General features: G+C 43.1%; 1 protein-coding gene across 1 annotated transcript; it reads right to left on the bottom strand.

The window, feature by feature from the left end:
* Positions 1–13,453, bottom strand: LOC310998505 (golgin subfamily A member 7B-like; the record flags this gene model as incomplete). Its single annotated transcript, XM_083988611.1, has 5 exons — positions 1–87; positions 1,588–1,689; positions 6,576–6,728; positions 7,666–7,791; positions 13,442–13,453. 5 exons carry the CDS (start codon positions 13,451–13,453, stop codon positions 1–3), a joined length of 480 nt encoding a protein of 159 aa, XP_083844737.1.
* Positions 13,454–13,989: the final 536 nt, after the last annotated feature.

The following is a 13,989-nucleotide window of genomic DNA, read 5'->3' as shown; positions in this document are numbered from 1 at the left end:
TCACCGGGCGCCGCTGCCCGCTGACGACATGCTGCTGCTGGGACTGGAGCTGCCGGAGCCCCGGTCTTCGAAGACACTGATCTCTAGCTGAGGACACAAAGAATGTCAAGGATCATCATGGCAGAGTGAGTATTAAAATACAGCAGGATTGAGAAAGTGCTGGAGGATCCTGTGGGGTTAGAGTTTCACATTCCCCAACTCAAGCCATGGATCCTGTCAGATCCATTTGTAGCTCAAATGCACGAAGCTGGAGCAGAAGTTTCTGTGGCGCTTACACTTTATTCTTCATTGTCTCAGGGTGTTAGCATGTTGATGTGGGGGTGGACAATCAACAGTGATCACACGTGAGGTGTTGCTGATGAGATTTAAATTCTACTTGAAGAGATTAGTCAGATTATTGCCATGAACGATTGCAATATTCAGGAAACACACACACACTCACTAACACACTGCTCTCTTCCCTTCCTGTGGTTTCCGTTTGCTTTCTCATCGGATCCTGCAAATCTCCCGTCTCAGGCTCCTCTCCAAACACAACTGCATCTTGATTTTTGGCTACGACTGCATCAAATATGTTGGAAAAGCTCATGGCGAGTCAAGGTATTCCTCAGTGCTGCTCAAACTAGATGTGCAAATTCACCGATTCAAGGGGTTCTGACTCAAATCTCAAAAAACTTGTCTGGGGCAGGCAGAGCCCAGAGTTTTGCCTGCATTTAGCTGCAATGTTGTGAAGTTTCAAAGCTAAGGGATCATGCAAACAACAAACAAATGACAGGGGTGAGACACGTCAAGTTGCTCTTGGGGAGAGTGAGGTCTGTGACTGACTCACAAACAGAGAGCATATTGTATAGGGCTGTATTGACTAATATGTGTTGGTAATAGGTTGGCCCTGGGACTTGGAGCCTGTTCTCTGAGCCAGTCTGGGCCAGGCCTTTGTGATGGTCCACTGGATACATTCTCTCTCTCTGCTTCTGCCTCTTAAATACAAGAGGAACTGTGCTGGGATCTGTACGACTGACAGAGAGAGACGCGTACTACGTGGCCACGTCTGAAAATGTAGCAAATCACCCACAAGGACAAACGATGAGCCACCTGAAGATTCAGACAGGTGAGTTAGACATTGTCATGTGAGACCTGATTTTAAAATGATAAAACAAAGGTGGATAGCTTAAACAAACAAAACTCCACATTGTAAGTGAATACACACCACGTTCTGTCTTTTTCACCCTTCTACTCAGGACATTTGATCGAGTGCCCGTGCTTTTCTCAGCCCTGCCCTGCTTCAAATTTACACCTGGGAATGATAGTTGGCCATTGAACAGCTTCTCTGCAGCAGCTTGTGTTTAAGTGCCTGATTCAAGGGCATCTTGATGGTAATTTATGAGCAGGAGAAGGCGTTTCTTATCCAACCCAGATGTTTCAGTGATTCAGTGAACAGGTGACTTCCACTGCAGTCTGATTTGTCCAACCTTCTCAGCTACTGCCACCTCTGATCAGTCGTCTTTAAGTCAGACTATAATGTCTGGGCCTTCACCCTCTATTTGTTACGCACTCAAACTGAGAGAGCAGCAGCAGATGAGTAAAGGATACAACCCTCATTCCTCTCTCTATGGGGTCTGTGAGCAGTAGACCTCGAGGAGCAAAGATCTTCTCATTCTGTTCCTGGATGTAGCCTGATATCTTCCTCAGCACCTGGAGTGATACAGGAGAGCGGAGTGGGGTCAGACAGGGACAGAGTTAACATTGAGAAAACAGATTTGATTAGGACCGTCGGAGGAACGATGAAAATCTGAAACACGAACATAACAATAGCAGAAAATAATATCAACACAGATTTCAACTGGGGATCCATTATCACATATTACCGTGCTCTGCTCCACATGTAATGACCTTGAACCTAAAAAGAGGCTAAACACGGGCAGGGCAGCAGCAACTTTAACCTTCTGCTGCGCTCTCTTGGGTGGAAAAAATGAAAAATGGAAGAAATGAGTTTGCAGTCCTTCTGTGCATAGTTAGCATACGGCATATGATACCGACTCTCGAGTCATTGCCCGTCTTTATTTTTCCTGAACATTATAATCTAAACTCAAAGTAATTCCATTATGCTCTAAGTACGGCAGTTATTTTTATACATAGTTCCAAGCCACTCATGTCAAGCAAGGCTGTATGAATTGAATTACTAAAATTGACGAGCATGGGCTTTTCTCTTTTTGAAGTTTTCCATTTGGAAGCTTTAGTTCCTAATTCCAAAGATGGCTCTCTCAGGCTAAATGTCATGCCTTGGTTGACTGTCGGGGCAATTTGGAACCACTCTAAAATGTGAGGTGGACAGTTTATTTAGATTGCATTGGCATTGGACTTATTTCTCAGTTTTGCAAGTGAGTATTGCATCAACTGTGCAAAAACCACATAGCAGCAGTGGAGTGAAGCTGAGCACCAAGTTCAGACCGTGCCCTGGCACACAAATCCAAACAGGCATGCTTGTATACATTCTCCTGCACATTAGAACTACACAGAGACAGGAAGACTGTTTCAAAAAACCCAAGCACTGTGATTCAGTCCCAGGTTGCAGCTGATAGCAACCAAATGACTGCTGACTGATGACCAGTCATGCTAAATGGACAGCTATTAGCCTAAGTGGGATCATTAGAGCAGCTTACTCAGCCTCAGCTATGCCTCTGTGGACACCAACAATGCTGATGTGCCTTGCCTCTCCTGAACTCTGCCTAACCATGTCAATCAGCTGGACCACGCTCCACTGGGCCTCATGTACACTGAGAGAGCTGTCACCACTCCTAAGATGGAGGTGCGGTCTTCAGCACAGCACAGCTGTGTCTCTGTGCTAAAACAACACACATCTGTATCACTTTGTCAGAAAAATTACAGTATCACATAATGTATTCCTCACTGTATACTTGAGGGAAACTCACAACTGCAGTTTCACTTTCATGACTTTATATTCTGCAACTTTTGCAGATGGCCACCCACTCTGAGTCCAGTTCCCCTCAAGGTTTCTGCCTCTTAAAAAATTGTTTTTCCTTGCCACTGTCGTCAAGTGTTTATGGTGGGAACTGTTGAGTTTCTGTAATCAATGTTATAAAAAGTATGATCTAGGCCAGCTCTATTTAAAAAGTGCCTTGAGATAACATCTGCAGTGATTTGGCATTATATAAATAAAATAACCTTGCCTTTCTATTCACACTAAGCCACTGCTGAGAAATTATATAATAAAACAAAATCAACTTGTATACGACTGGCTGATCCCTTGTGGTTCTTGCCTCATCAGACTTCTGTTTGGTATATGTTGCCTTGTAATCAATAATACTAATGTTCTAAATACAAAAACGTGATCCAAGTAGTAACAGTAAAAATGTTCTTTAAAATGCTCTATTAGGATGTAAGTCTTCTATGAGTATTCCTCAAATGATTTATCGAACACGACACATTCACATCCTCCTTTGTAAGTTAACTAAAGGTCACTGCAGCGCTCGGCCTTGAGAGATTAAAACAACAGCGAGTGAGCAACACACTGAGCAGCGCTCCTCTGGGATGTCAAAGGCCTGCTACAGCTGCAGGCACAGCTGCTAATATAGTGACCCCTGCTAGTGGAGACTGCACCACAGAGGAATACTTTTTTTTCTGCCTCCCGCTGGAAAAAGAAGAAGAAGAGACTTTTGCAATGAAAAGTCTGGAAAATGTTACAATCTGGGAACAAACAGGAGGAGAAATTCCTCAGTGAAAGGCCATAGAAGAAGCCATCAAAACGCAGCGGTTTGTGCCAACGTCCTGCTTTAAATCAGTCTATGTCAAATATACCTAAGCAGAAAGCAATTGATATTCGGCTTGGAACAACGACTGCATGTCCACAAATTCTTAACACGATATAAACTGTGCTTTTTGCTGAAAATTAGATCAAACAGAGTCAAACAGAGCAAAGCCAGGACTAATAGGTTTATTGTGGTGCAGAGAAAAGACCAATCATTTCACTGCTAGTGAGCTCTCTGGGCACCTCAATCCTCTTCAGTGTAACAATATGACAGTCAAATATCCAGGCTGTGCCTCTGTTGTCGTACTTGTGTGCATGTGACAGCCCTTCAGGGAAAAGCTCTGTGAGTGTGTGTAAATCGCCTCAGAACTAAAAGTGTCACAGCCTGTTTCACATGCGGGCCACGACCGTGTGCTCTGCTGCTAAATTGAAAGTTGTTCATGTCACCAAGTGCGACCTGGGCTGTGTTTGCACCTGGCATAAACATGCATCTTAGGTGGACCGCTCTAAGCAAGTCAGTTCACGCCTGGTCTGTCAGTCTCCTTATGCGTCTCCAGTGACCATGTGTGTTTGGATCTCACTTCACTGCTCTATATGCAAATAAACATGCAGTCTTTACTTGATCTGAGTCAAGTGACTGGACCACAACGTGTCTTGGGTTCATTCACTCATGCTTCGATTGCTCCACTAATGATTGAATCAACGGAGATGCCGCACATTAATACCGTCATATGAGCAGCACAGGGTATACAGTACAGTATATGTGCCTGTGTGACTCCCACAATGTACAATGAAATTCTTGTGAATAATGAAAGAAGAAAAATAGGAGATGGAGGGTACAAACTGTGAGTGAGGAAGCTTTATGAATGCTTCTGTGCACATTTATCTGTTCTAACATGCTGGGAGCAATCAGTGTCCTTTGATAGGGTGAGATGTAAGCATCAAGGGCTTTTGGTGCTCCAACGAATTTACACAATGATCCACACTCAGTGGTGTGTGGCCTCTTTATCAGCAGACGCACACACAAGTATGCGCAAACGCAAGCATCAACCTGGGTGGGTATATTTGATCATCATCAGTCATAACGTCATTCAGCCAAGATGATTAAGTTAAACAAGTAAATAAACAACTCTCCTATGGGGTTTGATAGCATCGCAGCATCTCAATGGAGCAGCTCCCAGCTGACAGGGAGATGAAAGGGGCCTCAGACCAGGCCATTTCTGCATGGCTTCAACACAGCAAAAAGTCCTTTTGTACTTCTTGGTCAAGCTCCCAGGACCCCAGTTCTGCTTAGATAAAGAAATGTTTACAAAACGCAACAAGACGAGGGAGATGAATGTTGTGGATGACAGAGATCACGACAGAGAGGCATGTTGGGGCTTCACGCCACTCCGGTTTCATCGCAAAATCACAAGAGATTAATCAAACTCACTGTGTATGCGTCTGTATGTGGTTGCGTTCTTGTTCCACACAAGCACTAACAAAGCGGCGCTGAGGTTTAATCACCTACCCTTTCTCACGATGGACGTCTTGGTTGTACTGAAGGTAAATGTCATGCTACAGCTGGCGTGCCGTCCCCTGCCCACCGGCACACAGGTGTTGGTTTTAAAGTGGGTTATAAAATGTAGTGGATGGACAGTTTGGCCGAGGGGAACAGAATCAGATCATATCTCCTGTTTTTGTAAATATCTGTGTTCTGACCTGAAGAGATGCATTAGAACACACAATTAAATGCTTTTGTGTGTGAGAGAGAGCTGGCTTCCATAAAAATGGACAAATATGGCAGTAATAATAATACCAGCTGTTTATGAATAATGTCTGAGGGAAAGATGTTCCTGCAAGGACATTTTAAGTATTTTACTGCACATGAAGAAGCTCCAGATCTGGGTTCAAGCCTGCTGCCCACTGGAGGCCTTTCTGTGGGGATTTTCCCAGGGCCTGGGTGGATTTCTTCTGGGTGCTCCACTTTCCAAAGACATGCAGGATATGAAGGATACTTAAATATAGTGGGACCTGTGAATTAGGTGTGTGTAGGGACTTGGCAGATACGCCAGTTAGAAAAGGATGAGTGAATATCTATTAATTCATATGTTTACAAAAATAAACCCTGATTTTTCCTTAAAGTTTCATTAGGATTGTACTGCAGCCCACAATGGGTCAAAGTTGTCATCATTTCCCTGTTATGACATTGTGTCTTCGTCCTAATGATCGAGTCTTCTGAGAAAGGACTATTTTAGCTGCAGAAAGAACAAAATGCCGAGCAACCATACCATAACAAGGAAAAACAAAGAGTTGGTGAATAAACAGATAAATCAGCATATTGAGTAATGCGCCCCCGGTCGCGCTCTCCGAGAGAAGATGAAAAGGTTGGTGCGGCTCTTGTGTCTGTTTGATAAGTATGAAACTAGAGCCAGAAGACGCTGCCTCTTTTTCACAGTAGACATCGTGGGTTTAGTGCTGTCACCTCACAGCAAGAGGGCTTGAACCCATGGTCTGGGGTTTTTCTGTGTGAAGTTTGCATGTTCTTCCTGTACCGAGTGCTCCAGATTCCTCCCACGGTCCAAAGACATGCTCATTACGTTGACTGGCGACTCATAGCTGCTGATCGGTGTGAATGTGTGTGTTTGTGTTTGTTTGCCCTATGATAGACTGAAGAACGAGGGTGTACAGTACCTGCGTTTCATGTGCATGGGTAGCTAATGATGGGTGGACAAATTTGGCTTCTCAATGTGAAGCCATCTTTGTACAGATACAAGCTCTTTGTAAACATTAAAGCTATTTTTAGCCATTCAAACCACCAGAGGTTTGTTACCTTCTCATAGCGAGTCTCCATGCAGAGGAAGATGATGTAAGCGGTAGCACAAGCCAGACATCCCTCCAGGTACGACTGACCTCCAATTTTTTCGGCCTCTGCATAATAAGAGTTCAAGGTCTTCACCGTCTCCTCAAGTAAGGTCCGTTCAATCTACTTACAAACACAAACAGGCATCCAGGTAAAGATATGAAGACACACACAAAGCATAAGGGCTATGAAAGTGAAATGTGTTTTGACGTAACTATTGAAGCAAGATGTTCAGTTCTAAAACAGCCTGCCAAAAACAAAGCAGCTGCTTTCTGCACGACCCAAAATACCCTTACTTTGACAAACTATTTAGAAACACACTTCGCAGAATATGAGGAAACTTGAGGCTAAGATGACAAATTAGTCAGAAGTGTGACAGCAGTGGCTGGTACAGTAGTTTGAGCGTCTGACACAGCATTTAAGTGACACAGATTTTTTTTTAATGACTCCCACTGTGTTTCTGTCATTCTGTGTATCTAATAGTGTGTGCACTGTACAGTAGGCTGCAGATGCTAAATGCTAAACAAATCTCAAGTACAGTAGCACCCCTGCATGGCACCTAACCCTAACCCTTCACAGAAGCTAAGTAACAGCAGAAATTTTCCCCATCAAATAAACAGCATGTTATTTCCTTGTGCTCAAAGCAAATGCCAAATTTGAAAAAAATAAAAGCATTCTTAAGCTTTAGTTTCTTAATTATCAGAGTCACTAGAGCTTTATTAAAGTTGTGTCATATTTATTCTGTGTTTACCTGTTGAGTTAAGAAATTTGAGGCTATAGGGGGTGGACAGGGATTCTTCTTCTTTTTTTTTAGATTGCTTTACATTTGGATTTCAGGCATTTGGATTAATATTCCAGGATAAATTGCTCTGCTAATTTTAGTTTCATATTCATCACTCATCAAGTGTTCTGTCATCCAGGATGCACCGTGGTACTGCACCTGATCAAGCTTTCCTGAGCCATCACTATTCTCATATTGGAGAGTGTGGGTGTTGTTTCAGGTTACCTGGATGTGTGTCTAGCATGTACAGTATGTGGATGAGTTGGTATTCGTGCTCACCCTGTTGTCGAGCTCTGAGGGAAACTTGGTCAGGAAGCGGCAGACGGTTCCTTCGCTGTAGTCTCTCTGTATAAACACCTTTGTTACCAGTGATGCACTGTGCCTCAGCTCCTGCAGGTTATGGAACTAACAAGAGAAAAATACACATGTTAAATTTGAGACAGAAAATACATTCATGTTGATACAAGAGCAGAGGGTTTGTATTTGCTTTTTTTTTTAAAGTGTTTTTTAGAAGCGGCGATGCACTGTGGTACAAGTCTAACCAGCTTTCCCCTGGTTGACTGACTGGTATGTTTAGTTTGGCAAAAGATGGTGGCGATTTACTGCACAGTGTATAAAGATCCTCTTGTCTACATCAGCTCTTAATAACAAGTTCTGCACAATAGTTATATAAAGTTATATAATATTTCCTGCAGGTTTTTGGTTGTTTTCCCGCCTACAGGTGCAACATGGCTACACAGTGAGAAATTGGTTCTATGTTACTACATCAACAGCAGCACAGACGGGAGTTAGCACTCTCATACATTTCTCCAATGTCAATAGGCCCAATTGCAGTAATAACCGACCCTCTGAACGACTCCCCTTTACAGCACTTTGGTGCTGAGTGGTGTGTTTTACACCCAAACAGGCATTCCCCTGAGAAGCATAGAGCAGCAAGTGGGCCAGGGTAAACTTGTCCCCTGCTGATCTAAATTACTCCCCTCAAGAGGATGGTAATTAGAGATACAGTAGGAGTATGGAGGAAGGGAGGGAGAGAGACATGAACAAAAAGGAGTGAGAAACTAAGATAAAGGCACATGATGTCCAGCAATATTTGTCCAGTTGTTGCTTTTTCAATAAAATCTAAATGTTCTTCTCTGGATGTGACAGCCACTGCTGCAGTGCTATCATTACTGGAAGCAACCTGAGTCTCTGTTTACAAGGTTACCTGCATATATGAACCCATGGGAGTGATTTCCATGTAAGCAGACAGACTGTAGCACAGTGGCAGCCTTTCATCTCTATATAGGGTATCTCACTCACAACCAGGAATAACATCCAAGCTGCTATTTTCGTCCGCTAACAGCCCAAATCATCTCACAGCCACTAGATCTTTCTGTCTGCCAGCGCTTTTAATATCCTCCTTTTTGCCTTCACCGACTCTCTCTAACACACACACACACACACACACACACACACACACACACCCCACTCCCCAACCCCCGCTATCTTCAGGCCATCATGATGAACAACAAGTCGCTCTATTAATAGAAGCAATTATCAGCACACGATTGAACATCATTTATTCGAGTTGCAATCAATTGGCCGGGAGTGAGGTTCATTAAGATTGTGCAGGTTTTTTGTTTGTGATTTTGTGTGAATGTGGTACATAAGTTCCTCTGCTTGTGTTGGTCAACTTGTTATATTAGCATGAGACCAGACTCCAGAGTAGTTTCCATCCCAACCACCTGCTATTGATTCTGTTGGTGTTAATAAATGCAGCACGTCCTTCAGATAAAGAAAACATTACCTCTAAACACAATCCATTACATTACATTTCCAGGAGACGTTGCTCATTCAGTATTGTGGTCTATTGTTAAACTACTGATCTCTACTTAACATCTCCACCTGTATTCTGCAGCTAAGCAAAAGAGGCAATGTGTAAGAAGACAGCACACACACTCTCTCTCTTTCAGCCACGCTCTCTGAGGTCACCAGTCAAACACAGAGCTCATTTATCTTTATGTAGCTCTCCGTGCCCAGCCCCTCCCTCTGATTTCTATGGACTTGGAAAGTTGTGTTCCAGGCTGTGAACCTGTTTTGGCCTGATGTGGACGTCATGGTTAAAAGTAGAAATTTTTACATCTGACTTTAAGGAGTTGTATTGTAACACTTCTTTTCATCTCTGTGTGTGAAGGAGATTTTGTGACCTGTGTCAGACTGTATGATATCACATCAGATTGTGCTATCAGTTATGTCATGAGTTCCAGTGTTACAACACATGGAAAAAAATATGAGAAGAGCCCTTGTTGAGCTCTTTACAAACAAAGCTTTCTTCTTTTACATTACTTTTACATCTTTTTCATTTACTCTCCATTTTTATGTTTTGTTTGTGTGTATATAACGCTATAATATATAATAACACTTTATCATGGCACCTGTTAGTGGGTGGGATGCAGTAGCCTATATTAGGCAGCAATTGAAAATGTTGTTCTTAGAGTTGATGTGTTAGAAGCAGGACTAATTTGTTTGTGAGTTTGACAGGGGCTAAATTATGATGGCTAGACTAAAACTGTGGGGTGTTCCCGGTCGGCAGTGGTCAGTATCTATCAGACGTGGTCCAAGGAAGAAACAGTGATCAACCATGGCTCATTGATAGAAAAGAAATGCTGGTAATGCTGGTTCTGATAGAAAGGTGTCAGAATACACAATGCATCACAGTCTGTTGTGTATTTGGCAGCAAAAGGGACCAACACAATATTAGGCAGGTTATGCCTGATCGGTGTATATGTATTTTTCCCTGAACTTGATTAAAAATGGCATTTAGAAAATAATGCACCAAGTAGTATTCTGTATCATTTCATGCCATATTCTGATTGGGTAGTTTGCAGAGATTGGCAATAGTAGTAGCTGTCAAAGCTGCCAAAGCTTCAAATTGGCAGCAGGAGCACATGTCTCATGGTGCTATCCTGGACCACTACACTGCCCAAGTCCTCTAAACTCCCGCTTTGATAGTAGATGACTTCATCAAATATTTCTTTCATCACGTGGTGTTGGTGTTACTGGCAGAGAGGCCTTGTCTGTGTCCATTTAAGCCTTGAAGACAAATGTTTGCTGTTGGCAGAGTGCTGATGTTTACTTTCCTGCGTGGGAGATCAGGGTTCAAATACACTCTATCCCTTTGTCTAAATATAGTCCACAAGCAGACAGCAATGTTAAAGTGTCACACTGATCACACAGGACTCTATTAAGAGTTTCTGCATCGTGCTGCGCCGTCTGACTTCTCCCTCTACCCACACATCCATTACTTATGTTTAAGCTTAGATTTGTTTGCATAATAACTAAACGCAGAAATGAAATAAACAAACTGGAAATAAGTTGCATAAGGAAGACTTATCGCCAGCTAAGAGGCTCATAAAAAAATACTGCACCACGCAAAATTAAGGTTAAAAACAAATGCACCGAACAACCAGGACACTAAACACATAAATCTAACTCTAACTGAAGAGATCTTACGCTGTAAATCCACATATATCTTTAGCAACCAATTAATATGACATAGCAGAGATTCGCCCTACACAGTTCATCAAAAAGTTTTATCAGGAGGAAATTCCACTGGACCATAAAAAAATCTTATTTGATATTTCCTGACCAGAAATAGCCACTGTCTGGGCAGACAAAAAAAAGGCAAGAAACTGAAGTACTCTACTTCTACGGCATTTTAAACCAAAAGTAAAAGCATTTAAACATAATGCATCAATGACCTCTCATGACGAGGACGTGGCTGGAATGAAAATAATGACCATTTTTTAAGTATTTTCTTTTTATCCACCACTCTGATACCCTCGGACTATCTGTTTCCTCCAGCTTGGATCTGTGGGTCTGTGTGATTCTCATTGCCGTGACATGTCTCCTCGTTTAGTCACTCTGACTCAAGGAACACACAGCGACAGCATTGGTGAGTGCTGCCAGTGGGCACGCATTGCAAAGGGCAAAACCCGCATACACACAATTACAGCGTGCACAGTAAATGCACTCAGACTCAGACGTTTCATTCTGGTCTCGTAGCTCTTTCAACGTTTTTCTTACTGTCAGCTCTCTCTTTTCATCCCTTCAGAATATAACTGGTTTCCTGCCGCTGGGAGCAGAATTTTTCATGTTTACTGCCAAGCTGTGGTAGCCAGAGGTCTATAAATCATTGAAGTTTAGACAGTGTTGACAAAACAGTCAAATTTCCATGACATGTAGGTGGAAGATCAGCGACTGTGGGACCAGAGCTGGAAGAGGATATCTTTTTTGGGAGAAGGTGAGCCATTGTTTCACTAGAGAGCTGAGTGTGTGCCAGCCTCTGAGGTATTTACTATGCTTCAACACATTATTCCTCAACAGGGTAAGACTGGAGCCAGGGGTAGCCTACAGACTGAGAGGAGGATCTGGCACAAGTGGACTTAATGGATCCAAAGACCGTCCATGCAGCACAAACAGTCTGCACTATGAGCTGATTGTTACTCAGTCACTTAATGTGGCCATTTGCTTACTTGGCATTCAATAAATGTCATATAATGAGTTCTGATGTAAAATGACTGAGTGAGAAAGAGAGAGAGAGGGAGAGGGAGAGATAGGACATAAAGCATGCTTCTCATCTCAGACTCCAATCACTGATGGTTACAAACTGCAGCAGCCTGTTCACATTAAATATGCCATGGATAATTGATGGGCCTTGGACATGGAAACTGTCCCGGTTCCATGCGATCTATGTGTTTGTGTGCATGTGCATGTGCATGTTGTGTTTGTGTGCAATGCATGTGTATATGTGTGCAACATGTAATTAATGGGGCTTGGACAGGGACACTGGCAGACAACCAGATGGAAATCAAGGCCACTCTGCCAATGTATTGCAGGCTCAGAAAAAAAAAAACATCATCATGAATCTTGCTCAGCAATGTCCACTGCACCTTTACCTGCAGCATCATTACGCATGAATTACACCACCACTCACTCATAAATTGGCTGCCTTCAGGTACAACTATCATCCAGAGATATATGAATACACACATAAACTTATATGCGGGCACATATTGCATGCATGAGCGTACCAGAGCTGCTCTAAAGTATACAGTTGTCTCATCTGGTGAGATCATTGTTATGATAACTAAGGCAGCTTTGTCTTCAGCATCATGGTGACATCACCAAGGACACAAAGGGGGGTGAGAGGAAGCTGCTGGCCTGAGAGCTACCAGGCATCATCCTGGCTAAAAATACAACCTCAAGCTCCGTGGATACTGTGTGGAGTAACTTGTGCAATGTGACACTATTTGAACAAAACTACTGGTATTTCTGCCATGCACTCCCCACGTCCTCCATTTAGTGCTGGTTTCAAGTTGCCAATCATGTTAACTACATTTATTACAGTGGATGAAAGGAGTGTGACACCAGAGAGCTGGTTATGCAAAGCTGATTCAATACATGGCTCATTTAAAATGCAAGGACAAAGCCTTGTCAAGCCAATTTAGAAGTGTATCAGAAGGAAAGACAGGGAGAGACTGTCCCTGTCCATGGTCCTGACTGCTCCATCTTCATCATCATGTCTCTTCAGTGCAGTCTCTTGGATACAGGGCATAGACTCTACACCACCTGAGTGACATTGATCTCTGGCTTTACATGAAAAACTCTGTGTTCATGGCAAAAGAGGGGAAAAAAAACTGCAGTTCTCTGAGTGAGGATATCAGTGTACAATCAGAGTTCATGGGGATACACGGTGATGGAATAAGTGAAATTGAAGCTTCAGGGTGAATTTCTGGCGTGAACGTTACACGACTCTCTAATTCATTCATTCTAAGTCAGGTCCGGTCGGTTCGTTTGGCTGAATCCGAGCGACATTCAGCCGAACCACGATGAGCCACATGAATCGGAGGCACAACAAGCTAAAGACGTTCAGTCCACAACACCGCATTTCTCACCCTGCACTTCTTAGAAAAAAAATAATAATAATAAGCCGGAGGAATTGAGTCATTTCTCTGGGTTGTGTTCGTCAAAACAGTAAAAGAAAAGGCGGCGAAAGAGACGGATTTCTTACCTCTGTCGCCATGTTGCAGTCAGGGGGTCGCAGGGATCTGTCCCGTGCTGAAAAGCCCGTTTGCTCGTGATGTGTGGGACAACGCGACTGTGGAGCTTTGGCAGGAGGACTGGGCAGCACGAGCGCGCGTGCACGTGTGCAAGAGTGCGTGACTGGCTGCGCGCGCGCCTGCGAGGGTTACCGCGGGATGGTGAGGGTGGTATGCTAATTACTAATGTGAATTTCTATTAATGCATAAACCGAGAATAATTTGCTCTAGCAGTCAGTCCTCAAGGGCAGACTTCCAAAAAGAAAGAAAGAAAGAAAGAAAGAAAAAACGACCCCCTTTTTTTGGTGAGCTATTAAAATTTTTATTGATTATCAATAATTCAAATAAAGTGCCCTCGTTTCCGGTTCCATTTGCAACCACTCTGGACCAAGAACAACAGCAAAAACAACAACAACTCCTATTTCTTGACAACACGAATACCAGGGGATTTTATCAGCTTTTTAAGAGACACAGAAGTGCAACTGTACCTACCTACAGTAATATGTGAACTGGAAAAGCT

Source organism: Trachurus trachurus (assembly GCF_905171665.1).
Source record: "Trachurus trachurus genome assembly, chromosome: 15".
NCBI lineage: Eukaryota > Metazoa > Chordata > Actinopteri > Carangiformes > Carangidae > Trachurus > Trachurus trachurus.
This window is presented reverse-complemented; position numbering and strand designations above follow the sequence as displayed.